Source organism: Mchenga conophoros, linkage group LG7, assembly GCF_057382185.1.
Source record: "Mchenga conophoros isolate Kocher_MC1m ecotype Shallow Benthic linkage group LG7, M_conophoros_male_GT1.1, whole genome shotgun sequence".
Lineage (NCBI taxonomy): Eukaryota > Metazoa > Chordata > Actinopteri > Cichliformes > Cichlidae > Mchenga > Mchenga conophoros.
Genome location: NC_140532.1, coordinates 15,096,630 through 15,117,624, shown reverse-complemented (window position 1 = coordinate 15,117,624; position 20,995 = coordinate 15,096,630). Strand labels below are relative to the sequence as shown.

Sequence of the window (20,995 nt, the reverse complement as noted above, 5' to 3'; positions counted from 1 at the left end):
TTGTTTACCAGCTCCTGCTTTTTGCTCTGTCTACACTCTCTCCTTCTGTCTGCACTCTGAGCCAAAAAGGAAAAAAAAAAATTCAGACCTGCTCCTCACACGAAGAGACGGTTTACACCAGAATAGAAACACCTCGTGCAGACAGTGTGTAATTCTTATATCAAGTCCCACTTTTGCACACTGCACTCCGCACCAAAATAACAAGTATGCAGACAAAGGGCATTTCAAGGTCAGGAAAATACCAATATGCTGAAGTGCTGCATGCACTAGTTTTCATGCTGTGAAAAAAATAGCACTCTCACCGTCTGTGGCCTCTAAATATTCTTGAAGCTGTTAATGAGACCGAGTAATTTTCGTCTCCAGCAGGCACATCCGTGGTACTGGCCCATAACAATAATATACTGTATTTATATTACCAGCGTTTTCCCATGCTATCGCATTCCCTCGGAACGTGCTCCCAGCAGCTGCGACTTTGCGCAGTGTTTTCTAAATCCCCTGCAGCATTAACACAATCTGTTCCATCAATATTACACACAAACCTTAAGTACCACCATCAATATAAAAATCCGTGTAGTGACCAGCTCAATTCCTGTTGAACCTAAAGTTCAATACAATCAGTCCACAGGACAGAGAAAATAATTAAACATGCCATTCAGACAATGAAAGGCGATAATGGTGAAAACATTTCAGAGGCTTTTGTTTTTTTGGAAATATTATACAACCTGTGATGTATACAACACAATTACTTCACAGAAAACACTTACACTGGGGGAAATAATTCTTTAGGAAGAGCAATGCTGAGTATAAACCCAAAGAACACTATCCCCATCAAGCATGGAGATGTAAACGTTATGTTTTTGGGCCGTTCTTGTGCTAGAGTACGTGATAACTGTACGTCACTGTGGGGCCATTAGACGGGGCCATGTACCATAAAATCCTGGAAGAGAACCTCCTTCCCTCAGCCAGAACTCTTGGTCTTCTAGCACGACAGTGATCCAAAACATGCAATCATACCACCAAAAAACAAACGAGTGACTAAAGAAGAAGCAAATTAACCGGATCAAGAAATTATTTCCTCCACTGTATATTTATTAGGAGGCCCTGCAGACCATGATTGCTGTGGATCTTTAAAAAAATTAAAATAAAAAATAAAGCTTCGTCAACAAAAACAAGAATTTCTTATTTCAAGTTATTTTTTTTTATTTATTTCTTTTTGGCCAGCAAAGAACAGCAGAAGTCACAAATTAAAAGCAAACAAGACACAGTGATTAAACCTACAGTTGTATGATATTGTAATGTTAAAGTGTGCACATACTTTCATGGTGAGCTTCAATATCTCGCAAGATCAATTTAAATTGATGTAGGCACTCTCTAATAACTGAAGCATCTCGTCCACTAATGAGTATAGAAAACATGTGAGTTACTGACAGCGGACTGACCTGTCTGTGGGGGGAGGAGGCTGCAGGAAGTGCTGATGCTCTGACTCAGACCCTCAACCTCTGGTTTAGGCTCCGGGCTCAGAGGCACAGACAGGAAGTGGTTGAGGTTGGTTGGATGAGTCTGACTCTGGGCCAGGCAGGGCAGACTGCGGCGAGATGGCTTTAGGCTCTTCTCCTTCAGGATCTCGCTGATGCTTGTGTGCATGCCTGAGGAAAAAGAAACGGAGGAAAAGTTCATGCCAATAGTTGCTTAAAAGAAAGAAGAGCAGTCAGAAATATCTCAAGCCTAAAAAAATTCCATGCATGAGTTTTTCAGAATAGCTCATGGAGAAAAAGAAAGTGTTTTATACACTTAGTTTTATGTCATATTGTACAATTTATACACAGATCCACTGTGAAATTTATATTTCTATATACGGCAAATAGAATAATACAAATATGTTTTAATCAGATGCACTTGCATTAAAGGATGGATTGGCTTTGGCTGCGCTCGTTGATGAAGCTCTCAAAGAGACATCAAAAAAACAAAAAATTATGCAGAGAGAACTACTCACCACTACATCAGCACTTCATTATAAGTCAGCAATACTACAAAAGTGGTACTCTAAAGTCCATGTGGTATGTGATGGTTACACGTATTACCACGAAAGTCTCTGAAAATAATCAGGGAAGAGGTCTGCTCACAACTCACACCGTTAGATTACATGTTGACAGCTGGTAGCATAGTAGCTAATGAATGAGAAAGTGATAAGAAAATATGAAAGGCGCACCGCTCAACAGAAAGTAAGCTTACTTGTTATGGCTAAGTGGACAACAGTCATGTAATGCTGTTCTCCAATTTCAATGCTTGTACAACATTGTGGAAATCACCACAATGATGGCATTTCAGTTTGGACATTTGATGTTGCATCAGTTTGGATAATTCTTTAATAAATCCAGCTCTTCTGGGTCAGCCAGTTTTATATAATATAATAAACACCGCATGACTGGATTATCTCTTCAATAAAGCAGCTGAAGTCAATAAACAGTAAAATAACACCCCTGGTAAGATGTTAAAGTAAGAAGAACTTGACATGCTGTACATCAATTGTAGCATTAATGAGTTTCTTTCCGCTGTTTCCTATCAGGTTTCCATCCATTTTCTTAATCATTTATCCAACCAGGGTCACAGTGGGGCTGAAATCTATCCCAGCTGACATTAGGCAAGATGTAGGGTTACACCTTTAACAGCTACATCACATGACTAACAGCCCAATTCAGAATCAACATTTAATTAAAGTGTTTGTCTCTGGACTGTGGGAGGAAACCAGAGCACCCATAGAAAAGCAACACCAACACAAACATGCAAACTCCCCATGGAAAGCAGATCATGAATCATCACTGAGGCAACACGAGAGTTAGTCAACCTGCTACAAGTTTATTTAAAATATTCATCTTATCATTTTACTTCCTTGCTTGTATCTGCTTTGCATTCACCATTTTTATATTTGCTTGTATCTTACAAAACAGCATATATGACCAGTAATAATAACAACAAAACATAAAAAAAAAAAAACTGAGCGCCCTGAAATCATGAGAGGGGATGAAAAAAAAAAACCAAAAGAAAGGCAAAATCTCTGTCAAAAGGTCCACTTTTTTATGGGCTCCACTGATAATGTCTGTCCTTCATAGTGCATTAAAACCATCAGCATTCCCTCATTTCCATCAAATGACGCACTCCAGTACCTCGAGACCAGCAGTGCCTTAGCACTCCAACCGCCTGAACAAATAAACATTTAATAACATTAACTTGTTCTACACCCCGATTAGCTTTGCGCTAACAGAATATTCATCACTGTGACGATGAACTGTAAAGAGAGAAGTTAATGAGAATAATGAATTACCATCAGTTGAAACAGAACACTGTAAATGACCTTCAGCCTCAGCTCTGCAGCTCCTGACTTATTTATTAACGAAATTAAGGCGTTGTCTTTAGACGGGAACGTGACTTCTTTTCACATCCAGTGATGAATTCACTCACTGACCTTCCTGAAACATTCAAGTGAAACATGAATTGATCATTTACTCTCTGTACAGTGAGGGCCCGAGCTGCAAGCTGTTCAATAATTCATTTTCATGACATTGAGCTGAATGGGTTTGTCATGGGGAGGCCCTGTAAATTAAAGAGGACGTGGCACGCAGTGTTCGTCGACCGCAGTCATCCTCATCCTTCCATCGTGCTGAAGGTTAAGCATTTAAACCTGTGAGTGTTATGCTGAACACAGGGTCATATATGAGATCTTGAAGAAGATTTTAATTCATTTTCGTGTTTCTCACCTGTTTTCTAGGCCGCACTTTCTCTGGTTTAAAAGCAGGAAGGACCAAACTGACCCCCATGTGGTGTGGGCTTTCCTTGATGACATAACGAGGAGGAAAGCTTGGAGGCAGCTGGAGACCAAGTTTCCACTATTAGCATGCTTAGTATTGTTTAAATATAGTCTGTTAATGAAAGAGCACCACTTTAAGTTAATTGATTCTTTTTTTCTTCTGGACTGGTCTGCACAATCTTAATAAACAGATATTTACATGCGAATATGCAGAATTTACAAGATGCTTGGTATCAGACCTGGTTTCTGTTTAGAGTCTGCTTGTAGACTAAATTTAAATCAGTGATGAGGTTTAAGAAGGATTTACTTGTAGTTTTTATGGATGAAATAGAAAAATGTAGGAGTGTAAAAAATAAAACGTTTGAATGGATTATTCAGAGTTTGGACTGAAGCGAGTTATGTAGAAAGCAAAAGAGGGATTGAATTTGCTGATATACAATCTGAAATCCATTTGCTGCTGCATGACAACAGTTTCGCCTCTTATAAGATTTTTGAAATCATCTGCATTTGTAAACAATGACTAATGCACACGGCAGGATGTCTTGAGCCAGACATCCATTTTTTAACTATCTGGAGATATGCTGGCAACACTGGAGTCTGAAAAATTTGCCTTTGCCCCGTAGGCTAAGGCAGCAGACTGCTTTATATAAACATGGGTCATTTTGGTAAATCAGGCCACAGTGGCTGCTCTACCAAGGGCCCAACTTTAAAAGGTTATAGCCCGGTGCAAAGTTGTATGTTATAGTTTCTCCTTTTAAAGTTTAAAGCATCCTGTTGCTCTTCATTTTTTACAGTTAATGAATTTAACTGTAAATGTGCAGCATTAATCCCCAGCTCCAAAGACAAAGGGAAAATAAAACAAAAATGCAAGCTTCGAATCGGAAACAACTTAATGACCCCTGATGCTTTTAACATTCAGCCAACCATCACGGGATCTTTCAGCACTGAGTGAGAATAAAGCCAGTTTAATATGCAAGCTTGTCGGCCAATCATGGTGTTCGTTCCCCCAATAACCCCGCAGATATGAAATGAATGAAAGTCGTAAGCTCTAGCTAACATCTACAATGAATTATTAAAGTGAAAAACTTCAATGCATTAAAGAAAAATTGTGCTTACAGCTTAAAATCCACTCCATTCAAGAGCGGGGATTTAAAAATAACTCTGAATGGTCAGCAAAAACACGACATGGGGGCTGGAAATTATTTTTTTGTTTTCATCATGTAATTTGTCCTCAGGCTCATAACAACATGGGATCACAAAGGTTCCTCCTTGGCACGCTTAACGTTTCAGTCAGTTTCATCAGAGGCATTATCAGAGAGAGTCATTACATGCAGAGACTGAAATCTGTGGGATAAATCAATTCAAAAGACAGTTGTAGAGGCACAACTTCCAAGTTTTAAAACATTATTTTGGGGAAAAGTTTTCAAACTTTTTAAGTGTCAGATATGACTGGTGATCCTATACAAGTTGTCCCAGTGGCCACTAAAAGGCAATGCTTCAAAATAACTGAGCAACTAAGTTCCCAGAGGCATTTCAAGATGGCAAGACTAGTGACAAGACTTGTTTCTGGAAGGACTTTTGATATTTCTAATCAACTCAGAGCTGTAGGTTGTCAAGCACTTTTTTCTGTGGGGAGACTTCTTGTGACAATTACATCTGCACTAACATTTAAAAAGAAAACAGAGCTTTTACGGTCCGGTTAGCAAAAAGGCTCAGCGCGTGTTTTGCTTTATGACTGGAGTAAATCATTGAGAGCTTAAGTGGCTAGAGGCCTAAAGTGTACTGGTCACAATGGATTAGATTAAAGAGTGGCTGTATCCTTATACAATGTAACTGTCCAATAAGCTGACTCTGTGTTGAATCGCTTATGTTTATGCATAAAGGTTAAAAAAGTCAAACAATGTCCCGATTATTTTAAAAGACAGCAGCAAGACTCAACATGTCTGAGATGATACGTCAGAGCAAAGTGAGCTAATTGGTCTGCGGGGGCACTGCTTGGTGGTCTCGATGGGTCCTCAAAGTTTAAAATAGACCCACAAATTGGAGTTGGTGTTGTGTGAAATTGCTTCTGTGGAAATTGAGATGATTTAGAGATGATAAAAGCACCATTCAAATCAGACTCTGTGGATATTAGGGATATGATAATAGTTATCTGACAATCACTGGCCTGATCAATAATATTGGCCCAATTTTGTCATGCACGATGAATCTATGTACTCTGTTGTCAGAGCATCTGAAGACGGTGCACCGTGTAAGACATAAATATAAAAGGGGTTCATCTAGTAATGCTTAATCTCGCTGTGTTCTGGCTTAAACTGGTTTGTGAGGAGAAAGTTAATCCCATGTGCATGCTCAGACTGTGCGTGCATGTGTGCACGTCCGAGTTTTGTACGGGACTCGCCCACTATTCAGAGAAAAAGACGCTCGCTGTGAGGTGATAAGGTTAAAAAACACCTCCAAATTCTCTCTGCATCAGCATACAACAAAGTCTCTAAGACAGTTTCTGTGCACTCTCGCAAACACCCACTCAGGCTCATCTGACGTGAAGCTGGACGAGCTTCAGGGAGGGTCGTGATCTGGGATTTGGATCTCTCCTGTGCAGCTTGTCCATGACGGTCTTTTAATGTGAGATTAAAAGGATTTTTCAGGTCTGTCCATGTGTGTGGGTATGATACCGTATACATGTGCCTGTTTGATCGTATACTGTGTACTCTATTACTGCCTCCAAATGTTAGTGACAAATGCTAAAGCCAAGAAAGGAGGATGATTATCAGATCGTTATGCTCCTCTTGATTAATTCTGTCATAATATGATAAGTCTGGCGTACGCCTGACAGCTTCACAGCACTGTGTCTAGGTGTGAATGCAGCGATTCTACTCTGAGCCAGCTGGAAGAGCAAGCGGTTGATTTGAAAAACAGCAAGGATTTGATGATCAGGTACAAGCAGTGAGATATTAAAAACAGTGCGGTGAAACAGACGTAAAGTTCTGCGGGATGTCACTTTGAGTCACTTTTGTCCGCTATCACTGAAAAGGGCTATGAGGCATTGAGGCTTTATGTGAAAGGATGTTGCACAAAGAGAATTCAGGTCAGTGGGCTGTTTCCCATCATGCCTCTAAGTTTCCTTGCTTTACCCTTTGAATTATTCATCCTTGTTCAGCTTATAACACTTTCGCTGTCACAGCTTTCAAATTAGGAACACTGCATCAAGGCCTTTTCAAACAATGCTGGGGTTAGGTACTTAAGGATTAAACATCACTTGGATTGTGTCATCAGATTACAAAAGAAAAATATTAATTAGACCAAATTACATTTAAAAATTCGATTTTTTCATATTGATTAGTTTACATTTTCATTGCATCCTAAGATAACACTTTTTACATTATCAAAGCGAGTCACTCCTCCATGCTGGATCACCATTATTTTCTTCATGATGTTTAATTAATATTTTTTTTTCAAGACGTGGTGATTTATAGATAATTGAGTTTTTCATTATTTTTTTCTCTATTCACATTTGACACACAATCACTTTGGTTAAGTGCTGTGTGTGGCCTCCGATGAAAAAACAGCAGGAGTATCTCAAAAGGAAAATACACTTCACCCGAAGGCACTTCTTTTATTTCATCTCTAAAAGCAAAACAAAGTAAAACTCAGACCAGACGTCAGGCACTGGATAAATGCTGTCAAACCCTCTCTCTCACAGAGAGTTGGTCAGAATAGAGATTGAAAATGTGACGTCATTCAGGGGTAAAACCGCAAAGAATTCTGGGAACTCGTGGCAAGCGGTAGTAGCGCACGCAGGCTTTCAATTGAAATCAGTCACACAGCGATAAAAAGAAACACAAAAAATGGCAAGAAGCTGTTGTATTATTAACTGCAATAGCCGGTCGCATGACAGCCACGGGAAGCCGACGGGTAAAGAGATCGGTTGTTATCGGATTACGTCGTTGAGGAGAAATTGTTCGAGCCATGTTTCCGAAGTAACAAAGAGGCGACGGATAGCCTGGATTGCAGCCATTCAAAGACCAAATATAACGTCCCAGAACACTCCAGCTCACAGGTTAGTCTGCTCCAAGCATTTCCACAAAGGTCAGAGTTTTGTAGTAGTTAATACGTCATTTTCATAACATAATTGGTGATATAGGTTACAAGCAAGTCTGGCGCTGAACAGAAATTGTCGCGCTATGCTCCTTTGTTTATTGTGCATAAATAGTGAATTGTCCTGACACAATATTGCGTTTCGCTTCTGTTATTATGGTACATTGACAAAAACATATACTTTTATTCACAGGATAAAACAGGTTTTTTGTATCACTAATTGCCCAGTACGATTACAGCATACAGTATTATTGTCACTGCTACATTTCTGTGATGGGTACCAGAAATTATTTCCACTACTAATTAATTACCATTGAGCTCAAAGGTCCTATTAATAAACGGTTAACGAATATGTATTTATGAAGACGATTTGTGAGACTGGTAAACTTATGATACGTACGATGGTCTTTCGTTCTACACGGTGTATTTCAAGGTCCGTACCTGGGCTTGTTGCAGTGACCTGAAGTTACTAAACTTCATGAGTGTATGCACTCACTCCAAGAACCGTATAATTATAAATATGAGCGTGGTGAAAGTTGGGCAGCACGCTAACGTATTTTGTCCACTCTGTGTGCTTGTAAGGATCTAACCCTTTCACTCCTTTGATTTTTTTCCTCGTATCTTTTCTTTGACTTTTCATCAAGTCTGTCTTTGTACGGACCGGCATTGTTCTCCTTCGTTTTGTACATACCTTTTTTGGGGGGCAAAGAAAAACCAAGAATTTATTGGAACCGGAGAATGAATGTTTTGCGGTGCTGCAAATGCTTGCATTTGATGCGGTACTTGGATTGTTTCGCCACGAGTTCCCGGCATGCAACGCGCGAAAGTCACGTGGTCTGTCAATCTCTATAGATCACTGCAACTGTGAACATGTAACCTTGTTTGTGTTTTTTTTATGATGAAGCTTTTTTCTTCTTCTTCCGTGAACGTCCACATTTATTTTCTAGGATGTGAATTGTTTTTAAATGTCAACTCAATGATTTATTGGTCAAAAATGGATAAAAACCCTGAATAACCAAGTGTGGTGTGTACTGTTATTGTAGAAATATTTAAAATATCATGTCACATTTGACCTTTGACTTTTCATCTGAGGCCACTAGATTGATGTGATGGTCAAAGTGATAATACTGCTATATACAGCTTTTCAAAACTATGTTTCTTACTGCCGTTCAACAGCATAACATTACTTTGGACCTCTGACCTTTTCTTCAAGGTCAAATAAATTCAAATCTTCATAAAATGTCTTTTATCTTTAAAGCTATGCTTGAAATTCTGCTGCCTTTGCTTGTTTGGGAACATTTAGAAAATGATGTTGGTATATGGTGTTTCTAAATATCACATTCAAGGATGCATTTTATACACATTTGACCTTTGACCTCACTTTCACATCTGCGTTTCTTTCAAAATACATTATTTTCCTGCACTACCACAAAGAAAACAAATATTCCCTTAAAAGTAAAGAATACCCAGAGAGTGAGCTGCCCGGGGGAGATTTGCACTCTCGGAGTGTTTCTTGTTATCATCATCACCATTAATGTTATATTTCACTGTACTTTCTGGGTGTGTAATACTTCATGTTTTTCTTATATAATAAAATCTTGACAGAATCAGTTCAGATGATAATAATGTGACCTGAGTGCTCTCTCTGCTAGCTGCTGGGACAGACTTATTCAGAAGTCTGTGTTAATGTGACTGATGTTGTCTCTCGAGAGTTTGGCAGCGTGTTTCAAAGCCCACGTGATTCTTAACTGTAGCGTTTAGCTTGGTTTAACTTCAAGAATAGAATCCCTCCATAAAACAGACATACGGAAGTGGGGCAGCAACGAGAAAAGCTCATGTAGTAAACCATTCATCAGTTTCATTTTTTAGAAACTAATTGCATTTATGACTGATGACAAACACAGTTTTTTTTTGATTACCATAATAAAATGACTATGAAATAACAACTATGGCCTCTCCCTCACCACCACTGTGGCCTGGATTAACGTTTGTGACCAACACAATTAGCTTTTCCTCCAAACACCTCACAAAATAAACAGTACGGTTCTAGATGACTCAAACCTACTCATGCATAGGTTTGCAGGATCAAGCACCATCAGACTTGACATTTGCAGTAAAACGCCGAGGCAACAGCACATGGGAATGAACAAATGCACCTCCTCTAAGGAGCATTAAGTATGTAAAAAAACAAATATGATCGAGGTCAGAAAATCTGCAGGCTCAGATCAAGTACGGGCCTGTGCGCAGACAGAATACTCCAATACTCCAGCCAAGTGGGGCCTCTGTCTTGTTTTAAAGACTTCATGAGGTTCAAAGAGCCTTTCAGGGTGAGCTGTGAAGGGAAATCACATGTGTTCATTATCCAACTGGTTCTTGTTCATCCACATCCGGTGAGAGGACTTGCTCAGTGTCTGTAATATCCTGTACAAGTCCACATGAAAGTCCACAGTTTCCCCCTGGTTTCAGGTAAAAGCTTACTTGAACAATACTTGACATGAAGCCTGGCCACAGTAGAATATATTCTGAAATCATTTGAAGCACTACCTTGCCCAGCTGCCTCCATCCTCCTATCAACTGGAAATGATCCTGAGTGCAATGTCAGAGTGTTTTTGGTGAGTAAGACACTGTCGATACTGTAGTCACCTAACTGCCTGCTAAAGTTAAAGGACACAGATCTACAAAAAGCCGTTTTGCTTGTGAACACTGGAACACAATGGGTCGAAGCTCTCTGCATTAGGGTGGATGATGGGTGGAGTGACTGGTAACAGCTTCCAAATCACTGCAAATTTCTGCATGCAGCCCTATTACTGTACTCAGCTATTATTATCATCATTATAAGGTTCACATTATATTTAACCTGCTATAGTTTCATGTCAGCATCCTTGCATATAAATAACTGACACTTGCTACAGAAACCTGTCTGGGCACCCACGCAGAAGTTCAAGCTCACGTCTCTCCTCTTTGAGATGAATGTGCGTCTGGAGAGGAGTTACACTGATCCATCATCATCAGGACAACAGCAGGAGTGCAGTTTGTGTCTGCTGGCTTGATTTGAAGCTTATTGCATTTGAGCCTTTGCAGAAATACACGCTCATCCTCCGTCTTCACCTTCAAAAACTAGGCAGGTGTCAAAGAGTCTGCTGTGTGTGGGGATTGCTCATTTTATAGATATGAAAACAGAGAGGAAGACATGCAGGGACAAAGAAAAATAAAGAACCGAGCAAATGTTATGACTTCACAGGGTTTTAGCTGTCCGGCCGATATATCCATCCACAACAGTAAATTAAATCATTCACCACTGTATGCGAAGGAGGCTTTCCCGCTGGTATAGCCTCTATTCTTTGTTATCATGCTGTGAGTGGGAAATAAACTCCAAAACGTGTGTGTGTGTGTGTGTCAGCAGTTCTGGTGAGAGTGTTGTTTGCGTTTTTTTGTGATACACCCCCAGGGATGATGGCGACAGTTACTGCTGATCACACAGGGGGGCGATATGATGATCACACTGTGGAAATTGCCCAGACCTCAGGAACACAATGACACTACGACCACAGACACACATTTAAGTTACTGGGAGAATGGCACACTGGTTTGAAGCACAAAATGATGCCATCTTTAATAAACCAATACTTTTTAAGTTTAAAGACCTGCAAACACTGACTGAAGACACACAGATTACCACATTTCTTTTTCATACACAGTTATGACTCCCCACTTCCAGATGATGAGAAATTCAGTCTTAAAACATTGCTGAGTAAAGTCCGGAGAGTCTTCGAGTCTTGTTTTTCTTCACAGTATTTAAGATTGCCTTAACTCTAAGCTTCTAAAGCTTAATGCTTCATCAGGCATTGAAGATGTATCACCTCTTGGAAAGTTCATTTAATTAGAAGGACCTGAACAAGAGCCGTAACACATAGAGCAAGGGCACTTTTCCCATTCATCCGTCCCTTATCAGGCCTAGCCAGTAAAACATGGTGTGAAGGCTATTCTAATGATATGAGTCATAGGAGAATTTTGGTGCAAACAGCTTCCTTGAACGATCTTAAAAGCCATTAGATGGCAAAGGGTGGCGGATTGTTTTCAGTGCACACCTGCCAAGTGATAGATTCACAGCAGAGTGCAATAACGCATCCCTAAGCTTGATTTAACACGCAGCAGTATTCAGTGCATTTATTCAGCTGTCATAAAATTGCAGTTTTGGCGACTCTGTTGTGCACTAATAATTGATTCAGCCCTCAAACTTTTTTTGTGTAATGAACCGTGTGGTTAAACAGTGGCATTAGGCTACAATAGCTTTAAAAGCATTTAAAAAACAGGCAATGGAGCTAAAACTATATGTCATCTGTTTGAGCAAGCGACCCATATGCTGAAAGGCTGCAGGGGCCTAGGCCTGCGAGTCCATCACAAAACAATTAGTATTTGCAAAATAAAGGCTCAAATAAGGGCTAAAAATTCTCAAATATCAAACTTTTTCTATTTCTGTATTTTCTGTCAGTGAAGTTTAAAGACTGTAAAAGGCCTCAATCCTAAAAAAAATCGGCAGGTCTTCATAACCTCCCTCCATATTTCTTGCATCTCACTGCTGGTATTATAGCCCAAACAGTGTCAAATGTTCTTATACTGTTCCTGATATTTGGAGAAGAACTTTTGTGTTACCTTTACCAAAAAGGTGGTGATCCCACTTTATTAAATAACTATCAACCCATTTCTGAAGTTTGCATCCCAGCTAAAGTGCTTGAGAAACTGGTGAATGACCAATTTAAAAAAAAAAAAACTTGGTCTCTAATCAGTCTGGTTTCAAAGAACAACATAGCACGGTCACTGCTTCGATTAAACTTTTAAATGCCAACAGCAAAACACTTTGAAATACATGAATTCATAAATGGTTTCTAACATTTATAATTAGCCCCACGGACACGTCTGTCAGTCACGTGCAGTTGAGCCGGACAGCCTGACCGTAAACGTACCTCTGCACAGATGGCAAATTTTTACCCACTGTTTACACAATTCAGGATCCTATTATACAAGCCTGGCAGGACCTCTGGGTTGCATCATTATAGGAGATTAAACATCCTCTTTCTCTTCCAATCTGCGTCCTCATCGCTTTAACGTCACACTATCCACTTATGCCTCCGATTGCTTCTGATTCCACTACATGACAGGATTTTCTGCAAAGCCTCTGTTGCATTTCTGCATACACACCTGAGGAGGGAATGGATACAAGCTACAGGATACAATATGCAACATCAAGCCTATATTGTACAGAGGTTTGGTTTGGTTTAAAATGCCCAAATGCTCAGACTCTGCGGGGGTTTGTGGATGTGATTAAATATGTTTTGGGCTCCAGCAGAACTTCTGCCTGCATTGTTCTTATAACCTAGCAACCAAACAAGCGCCGACTATTTAAGGACTGTGAAAGTGTTAAAGCCGCTAACTGCCAGACAACACACACACACATGTGCGCACACACATAGAAGACAAGACTTGTTTTTGTTATTTTGTTAGTTTCAGCCAAGCATGCTGAATAAATCATCGAACATAAAACTGATGTCTGCCTACTATCCTACAGTAGCCTGTTTAAATATATAATAGACAGATAATATTATCTGTTCTGATATTAGTGTCTGTGGCAATAAACTCATCTGCCTGCTTGCATAAGAGGACAGGTGGTCAGCCCTGGACTGTGCAAGCAAAGGTTTATGCACGTGTGCATGCACACACCACAACAACAAATACACAAAAACTTCAACATTTACTGTAGAAAACTGCAAAGAGAGCACAGCCTCAGTCCTACAGATGCCATCTACCACTGACAAGCACTCGCAAACATCAAAGTTACTCCCTTTTAAGCTAATGAGGGCTTCTGGGTTAAAAATAAATAAATAAATAAAAAAGCAACACCCATGATGAAGATGAGCAGAATATCATCTGATATAGAACATACAAACTATAATAGAAGCCGGCTGGAAGAACTACACACCTCTCACCAAAGTGCACAACGCTACGTAGAAGCGTGGAGCTTAGACTTAAATCTTTGATTGAAGAACCAGGTTACCTTTAAATTTTTATACGCTTAAAGCAAAAAAAAAGAAGAAAAACTTTCTGCAGAGTGTTCAGGATTTCAACGTGATCCACCAGCATGCTGCAGACAAATCTGACTTCATGATCAGTCTGCCAAAGAGCATTTGAAATTCACTCAAATCTTTGAAAGCACAAATCAGATGAGTCATTTTTGCCAAAGACTAACTGTAGCTGTGCTTTTTTTGCTGTTCATATCACCCGAGTGAGATATTTTTGAAGGCAAGATGAAAAGGACATCTCTTCTGTTAAATTTCAATTTCAATTTTTTGCTGCAGGAATCCTACTAAAGCTTTTCATATGGATTCATATGGTGAAACAGCATTTCCAGCTCCAAGCCTTTTAATGCATATGGCGCAATTGATTGTGTTCCAGGAAGTGCAATATAATCGCTGAGTTTTGCTTTAGCAGGCCTTTGTGAGCCAAAATTCACCACCTTCGCGTTTATTTTAATGGTGCACTTAACAGCCACTGAAATATTGAGTGGGTCCTCTGGGTTACAAACTTTAACATAAATCTGATATAGTCCTCTGGAGCGCTGACTGAAGTCACGAGGTCATTATTCTGAGCTTATAAAATTTTATAATGTAGGATTTTCTCTGATGCATTAATACAGAAGGAAATAATAACTGAACAGACGAACGATTTGCACGATTAAACAAAGAATCCAAAATAAACAGAGAGGTGAACAAGAGCAGCCTTTCCCAGCAGGGCATCCCCCACTCATGAGGTCGAGGTGCTCAGCAATGTCTCATCAGAAGCCAGGGGATGCACCTTCCCATCTTCAGCTGGGTACGCATAACAAAAGAGGTAACTGTTCCACATTTATTAGCCTAGCTCAGCATGAAAAACAAGATCTTTCTTCATCGTTTTTCTAAATTTAGACAGCAAGAACCGCAAAGCATTGAAGAAGCACTAATTTCCCCCAAGGAACCCTACTTAGGGTGTAAAATCAATACTGGCCCAGCAGTGTAATCAAGCTGCACTTAGAAGCTGTTGTATGTGGCACTGTTTTTTGGGGTTTTTTCCCTCACAGATTTGCAGCAGTGTGCAGACACGAAGTAGTTTTCTTTTACAGAACAGTTTGTCCTGTGTGTAAAAAGAGTACCTGTCCGAAATGCAAAACAACCAACAGCACACCAACATGGAGAAATTAAATCTGACTGTTTTCCCCTCCATTTTGACTGCATTACAGGAACTTTTAACAGCTTCATTAAAAAAAAAAAAAAAAACGACTGTCAGAAAACGCTGAGGAAGCTACTCCTCGCAGGTTTCAGGGCACAAACATATCACTTTGTCACAAACTATCTGGCATGCTTCTGAACAGATCTAAACAGAATGGTTTTTATTTATTTTTCCCCTTCAAAGCACAGCTGAATATTAAGTTTGGTTATCAGCTTCTTGTCCTACTCATTCATATGAGCATGGATACGAACACAAGTTTAGAAACTGGGATATTTTTTGTATGAACTGCGCAGAAATGTGTTTTCTCTGAGAACCCGCAGCTTTCCGCTTAAATCTACCAAACGTGCTTCAAGTTTCAAGTTGTTGATCTTTGTTTTACATTACTGATCATTTTGACCTGTACGGTTTTATTTAACTAGGCTGGACCTTTATAATAAAAACGTGGGTATGACTGTCGGTGCAACGTCAAGTAGCGGACAAAATACCAAAAGTGCAGGTTTCAGAAACAGGCTTCTTCCCAGGAGGACGAGGCTGCAAAGCTTCCAACTCTGCGTCACACTAACAGCAAGTGGAGAGACCATTACCTCCGAGCACCACTTCACACACAAACTGTTCAACAAGAGGAAAAAAAGTAGCCACACTCGTCTAAAAACAACGACAAAAAAGAAAATCACATCTTGACACCTTGAATTTCCCCTGACGTTATCCACAAACCTTTCTGCTGCTTGAAGGACTGGATTGAGCCCGAGTGGTGCACCATGGCGGCGTTCAGTTGGTTCCCAGCGCAAATCAAATTCCGTATTTAAAAAAGCAAAACTGCGGAAAACATGGGAAACTGTGGCGGGGTTGTGTAGGTGTTCCCTCAGCTCCCATCCTGCCAAACGAGCTCACTGGCGATGCGCAAACGCCAGCAACACCTGTCTCCTCTATGCAAGCTCCCACCCCCCTACCCCAACACCCCCCTCCGCTCCCCTATCGCCACCATCCACGGCTGTTGTCATGGCGACCGGAGGTAGGGGAGGTCCTGAGATGGACGCGTCCACCTCCTGTCCTCCTCCGTGCTGATTTACTAAAGCTGCGGGAAATTACCACGGACGGCAAATTGCAAATGGACCGTCGACAAATTTGATTTGCTCTCCAGTTATCCTCCTGCTGAAAGCTGCACTTATCCAAACAGAAAAAAAAACCCACAGCCGTGGACCCAGTATTAAGTTAAATATAATGCAGTACAGGCTACTGCTTCCCAAATATCACAGATAAAAATATGTAATCATGGGGACGTTGTTGTTTGTTCTTTTTAAGTTGAATTCACATTTGAGACACTGCAATCAGCCTTTTTATAACAAAACGAAAAATACGAAAATGTAAAAATACTTTCTTTCCCTCTCTAATTTTCTCAAGCCATGGGACACATGATCATAAAAATCCAAGACCAATGATGGCGTAAAGTTGTTGTTAGGGGGGCGACCGAGGCTCAGGGGGGTTGGGAAGCGTATATGTAACCGGAAGGTCGCCGGTTCGATCCCCGAGCTCTCTGTCCTGGTCGTTGTGTCCTTGGGCAAGACACTTTACCCTACCGCCTACTGGTGAGGGGCCGATGGCGCGATATGGCAGCCTCGCTTCTGTCAGTCTGCCCCAGGGCAGCTGTGGCTACAACTGTAGCTGCCTCCACCAGTGTGTGAGAGTGAATGAATAATGGAATTGTAAAGCGCTATATAAATCCAATCCATTATTATTGTTAGAGGAAGCTGCAGCTACAGTCAGGCTTCAATTCAAATTTTTTAACACTAAAAGAAATAATAATAATAATAAAAAAATAACTAAATGCAAAAGCAAAAGGTCTGTAAAGTCAATATCTCAGCTCACACAGGCCTCACAGAGCCCAGGCTGCAGAGGCAGGGGACCCCTTGTATGACAGTAAATGTTTCATCAGTCATGAAAACTAAAGCTGAACAGGGCACCATGTAGCTGCAGTGCACTTTGATTGCAGACTATTAAAACTGGAGGACTAATAGTCGTGCACTGCACAAACAGAAATCCACTTAAATGAGAGATTTGTTGTTTATTGCAGATTTGGGCAGTGAAATACACAACAGTGTATATTTCATCAGGAAATCATTCTCTGCTTCTGCACGTTAACATTTTTGTTTTCACCTGCACTGCTTTTGACAGTGTTAAACAGTTATATTACAGTTATGTGGAAAATAAAAAGTGCAACCGCACTAATTTCTAGGCTATTACTATCATATTTAGTATAATTTAAAACTTCATTGGGTCCTTAAAATAAGGTCTTAAAATAAGGTGAATACAAAATTAGATTAACAATAATACTTGAGATATTACACTGTGCCATTATTTCTTTAACAAACACTAAAGCAAAATGCAGTTCCTGCATTTTTAGGAATTAAGAGGGTAAGTAACAGCCAACTATTCAAATGCAACTGTTAATTGACAGCAAGTCAAACAGTTAAGTGTGAGTACCTCTATCTAAGCAGATGCTTTGATAGCTGAGTTTGCAAAGTTGCTTTTGAACAAATGTGTTTTGGAGAGATGACACCACCGTGGAGATGTTTGCCCATGATGTGCCACATTAAGCACATTAAGGAGTCCTTCAGTTGACCATGATGCCCTCTGTATACCAAAGAATTCTAGAGGCAAATGTGAGACCATCTGTCTGACATTGATGCCAAACACAGTAATAAATCTACAACAGAATGGCCAACAAAGAAAAGAATCACAGTGTTGCAATTGCCCAGTCAAAGTCCTCAACTCAAGCTGACTGAAACACTGTGGTGGGATCCTAAGAGAGTTGTGCATAAAGAAATGCACAAAAACGTCAAAGAAGAAGAAGTTTAAAGAAGTGTGGGTCAAAACTCCTCCTATGTGATGTGCAAGACTGATAAAGTCATACAGAAAATAACTTCAAATAATTGAAGTAGGCGGTGTTTCTGCAAGCTACTAAATCATGAGGTGTGCTTAGTTTTTCCACACACTGCTTCTGCATTTTGGCTTTGTTGTCATGTGCTGAGATTGTATTTACAGAATTGTAAGACCTTCTAAGGACTTAGGACCGAACCTTTTGACATTATATACTGGCAAACACGATAATGATATTTAAAAAAAAATTGTACATTTAATCAAAGACTGCACGTGTTACCTTTTTATCACAGGTGCCACCTTCTTCCTTTGGCATTCTCTTTAGCAGCTGTAGTCAGAGTCACAAAATAATAGTAATAATAATGGAACAAATCAGGAGATTATTTTTATTATTTACAATCAGGTTGTTAAAAGTGAGACTGTACGATAGATTCAGTTGATATAGTAATAATAATATTTGAGTAATGATGCAATCCTATGTATTTTAACCATGAAGTATAGCAAAATTCAGTGTATATGAATTACCTAACATGTCAATGAGGATCGTGATTATCACGGTTATTAGTAAAACATGCAGGTAGTTTACGGGATAGAAAATAAATTCTTTTTAAGTCTCCAGCTTTATAGTATTAACCAAGCTGCCAGTTCATCGAGGTTTATCTGCAAGGTCACTGGTCTTATTTCAATGTCATCCCCAGAGAGTTACAGCAGCAGACCACTAATCTGGATCATGAGAGGGAAAGCTCTCTCATGGGTGTTTCATGCTGTTTCTGTGCAAGCAGACACTGAACTGACTGCTGTTATCTGGTGACTGTTTGCCTCGGGAACAATAACATAATCTTTATCTTGGTCTTTGGCCTTAGTTTTGTATATTAATCTACGTCTGTGGGGTTACTGAGAAAAGAAGCCTGGCATCTGTCATAGATGCAAATACCATCTGTTTTCTTGCAGCTCGGCATGCTTTTACTCCTCCCACTGTTGTGATGTTTATTAAAGACTGCTATCAGGGCATTGTGTGCCAACCCCAGCGACGCGACATTGAACTAGCAAGCTAATGCATTTCTTCTACTGGGGTGATTAATAAATAAAACTGCAGCTCTTATCAGTGGGTCAGTCCCACTTTAAATTCTATCTTTTCCATTCCTGCCTGGTAGTTAGAGGATGTAGGTCAGATGGGAGCACTGCAAAGGGATGAATTTAGACAAATGATATACTGCCACCGTGTGGAAAGTGTGGCTAACTGTTATTAACCTCAGCTCATGAGCGCAAATACACACAAAAAGAAGGACACCCTTGAATCCTTGAAATTAAATGGCCAGCTGCATGAAATGTTTACATTTTTTAAAAAAAGCAGGTGCGTCATAGTGCGGGCAAGAGTGGAAATGTGTACCCAGGGCCTCTAGAAATCCTGGAATGAAAAGTTTTTATTTGCAGTTTTTATTTTTAAGTAATATGTGTTATAACTAAATTGCCTGGAATAATCAGTTGGGTGACTGAGTGTTGGTTTCTGGCCAATTACATAAAAATGTATGTAAATGGCCAGAAAATGTGGATAATAAAGAGGAAATGCCAATAAAGCCATAATGAAAAATCTGTTAGTAACAGTAGTCGGCACATCAATACATTTTTATTGAGCTGTGATTTGTAGTTAGACCATTATTCAGCCTGTATAGCAGTGGCGTAATATAGAATAACAGATACTCAACTCAGAGAAAACGTGAAAAACAGCCACTCAGAAACCATCAAAGCTACCTAATATTCAACACATTACTCGCCCCTCAGGAAGGATCTGCATTAGCGTGCCATTCGGAGAATCAAAGAAGCTGCTTGAGAGGCTCCTGAATAGTGAAGGCCTCTGGCATCAACACTTTCAGCTAAATTAACTATGATGGTTTTGTTGTAAGGCTTAGCAACTGAGAGATCTGCTGATTAAGTCAGTTTAAAAGTTCATTTGAAGCTCAAAACTTTTCCTCTCTGGACCGAAGTGAAGCCAACCACTCCCAATGTGTGCCTGAACAACAAATGCTTTTTAATTCTCATTGATTAATCTTTAGGCTTTAGACTTTCCTTTTTGAGAAAGCTCATAGTTAGGGCTGGATTGGGTGACCCTGAATCCACCCTTAGTTATGCTGCAATAGGGTGCTGGAGGATTCCCATGATGCACTTAACATTTCTCCTTCTCTCAACCTTTTCACTCACCATGTTTTTATACACCACTCTAAATTTAATTATTAGTTAATATTAATCTTTAGTTGTCTTCCACAGCATGTCTTTTGTCCTTTCTCCCTCAGCTCACCCCCAACCAGGCGTGGCAGATGGCCGCCCCTCCATGTGCCTGGTTCTGCTGGAGGTTTCTTCCTGTTAAAGGGGAGTTTTTCTTTCCCTCTGTCGCCAAAGTGCTTGCTCATAGGACGTCATCTGGGGTTTCTTTGTATTATTATAGGGTCTTTACCTTACCTAATATTAAGCAGCTTGAAGTGACTGTTGTTGTCATTGGGAACTATATAAATAAAATAAAACTGAATTGAAATAAATATTACAGTAACTGATCTTTCATATTATAAAAAATATGAAACAATGAAAATAAGGGCTCAAAATATTGACTTTACTGGCTTTAACTTTGGTTCAAACACTTTTTGTGCTGTTTGTGCTGTTTTGGCGCAAATGTGTGGAGCTTGCTCTAGACTGACTGAGTCAGCCACTCACTGGGCAACACGAGGGAGACAGCTTCAAATGTCATAAACCGCAAATTTATACACACAATTTAGATGTGGAAAAATATGCTTATCGACAGGAGGCAGTGCTTGGATTGTTTGTAAACATTTGGCTTTCCAAGACCTGCTGGCAGGCTCACCAGACTGCTGGTCGGTGTCTGTGCCTCCAGAGCGGGAACTGCTCCAGGATGGGCTGATGGTGGGACTGATAGTAGCATGGTGTCTGATGCCACTGGAGGAG

The 20,995-nt window shown here is 40.0% G+C and overlaps 1 protein-coding gene across 3 annotated transcripts in view; it reads right to left on the bottom strand.

Moving 5' to 3' along the window:
- Positions 1 to 16,090, bottom strand: part of ano3 (anoctamin 3) — a 45,327-nt gene extending 29,237 nt beyond the window's left edge. For all 3 annotated transcript variants that reach the window (XM_085282399.1, XM_085282401.1, XM_085282400.1), the window contains exons 1-2: positions 15,878 to 16,090; positions 1,440 to 1,646 (exon numbers count right to left, since the gene is read on the bottom strand). In XM_085282399.1, coding sequence (XP_085138525.1) covers positions 1,440 to 1,646; positions 15,878 to 15,923 — 253 coding nt within the window. In that variant the 5' untranslated portion in view covers positions 15,924 to 16,090. The remainder of the gene's footprint in view (positions 1 to 1,439; positions 1,647 to 15,877) is intronic.
- Positions 16,091 to 20,995: the final 4,905 nt, after the last annotated feature.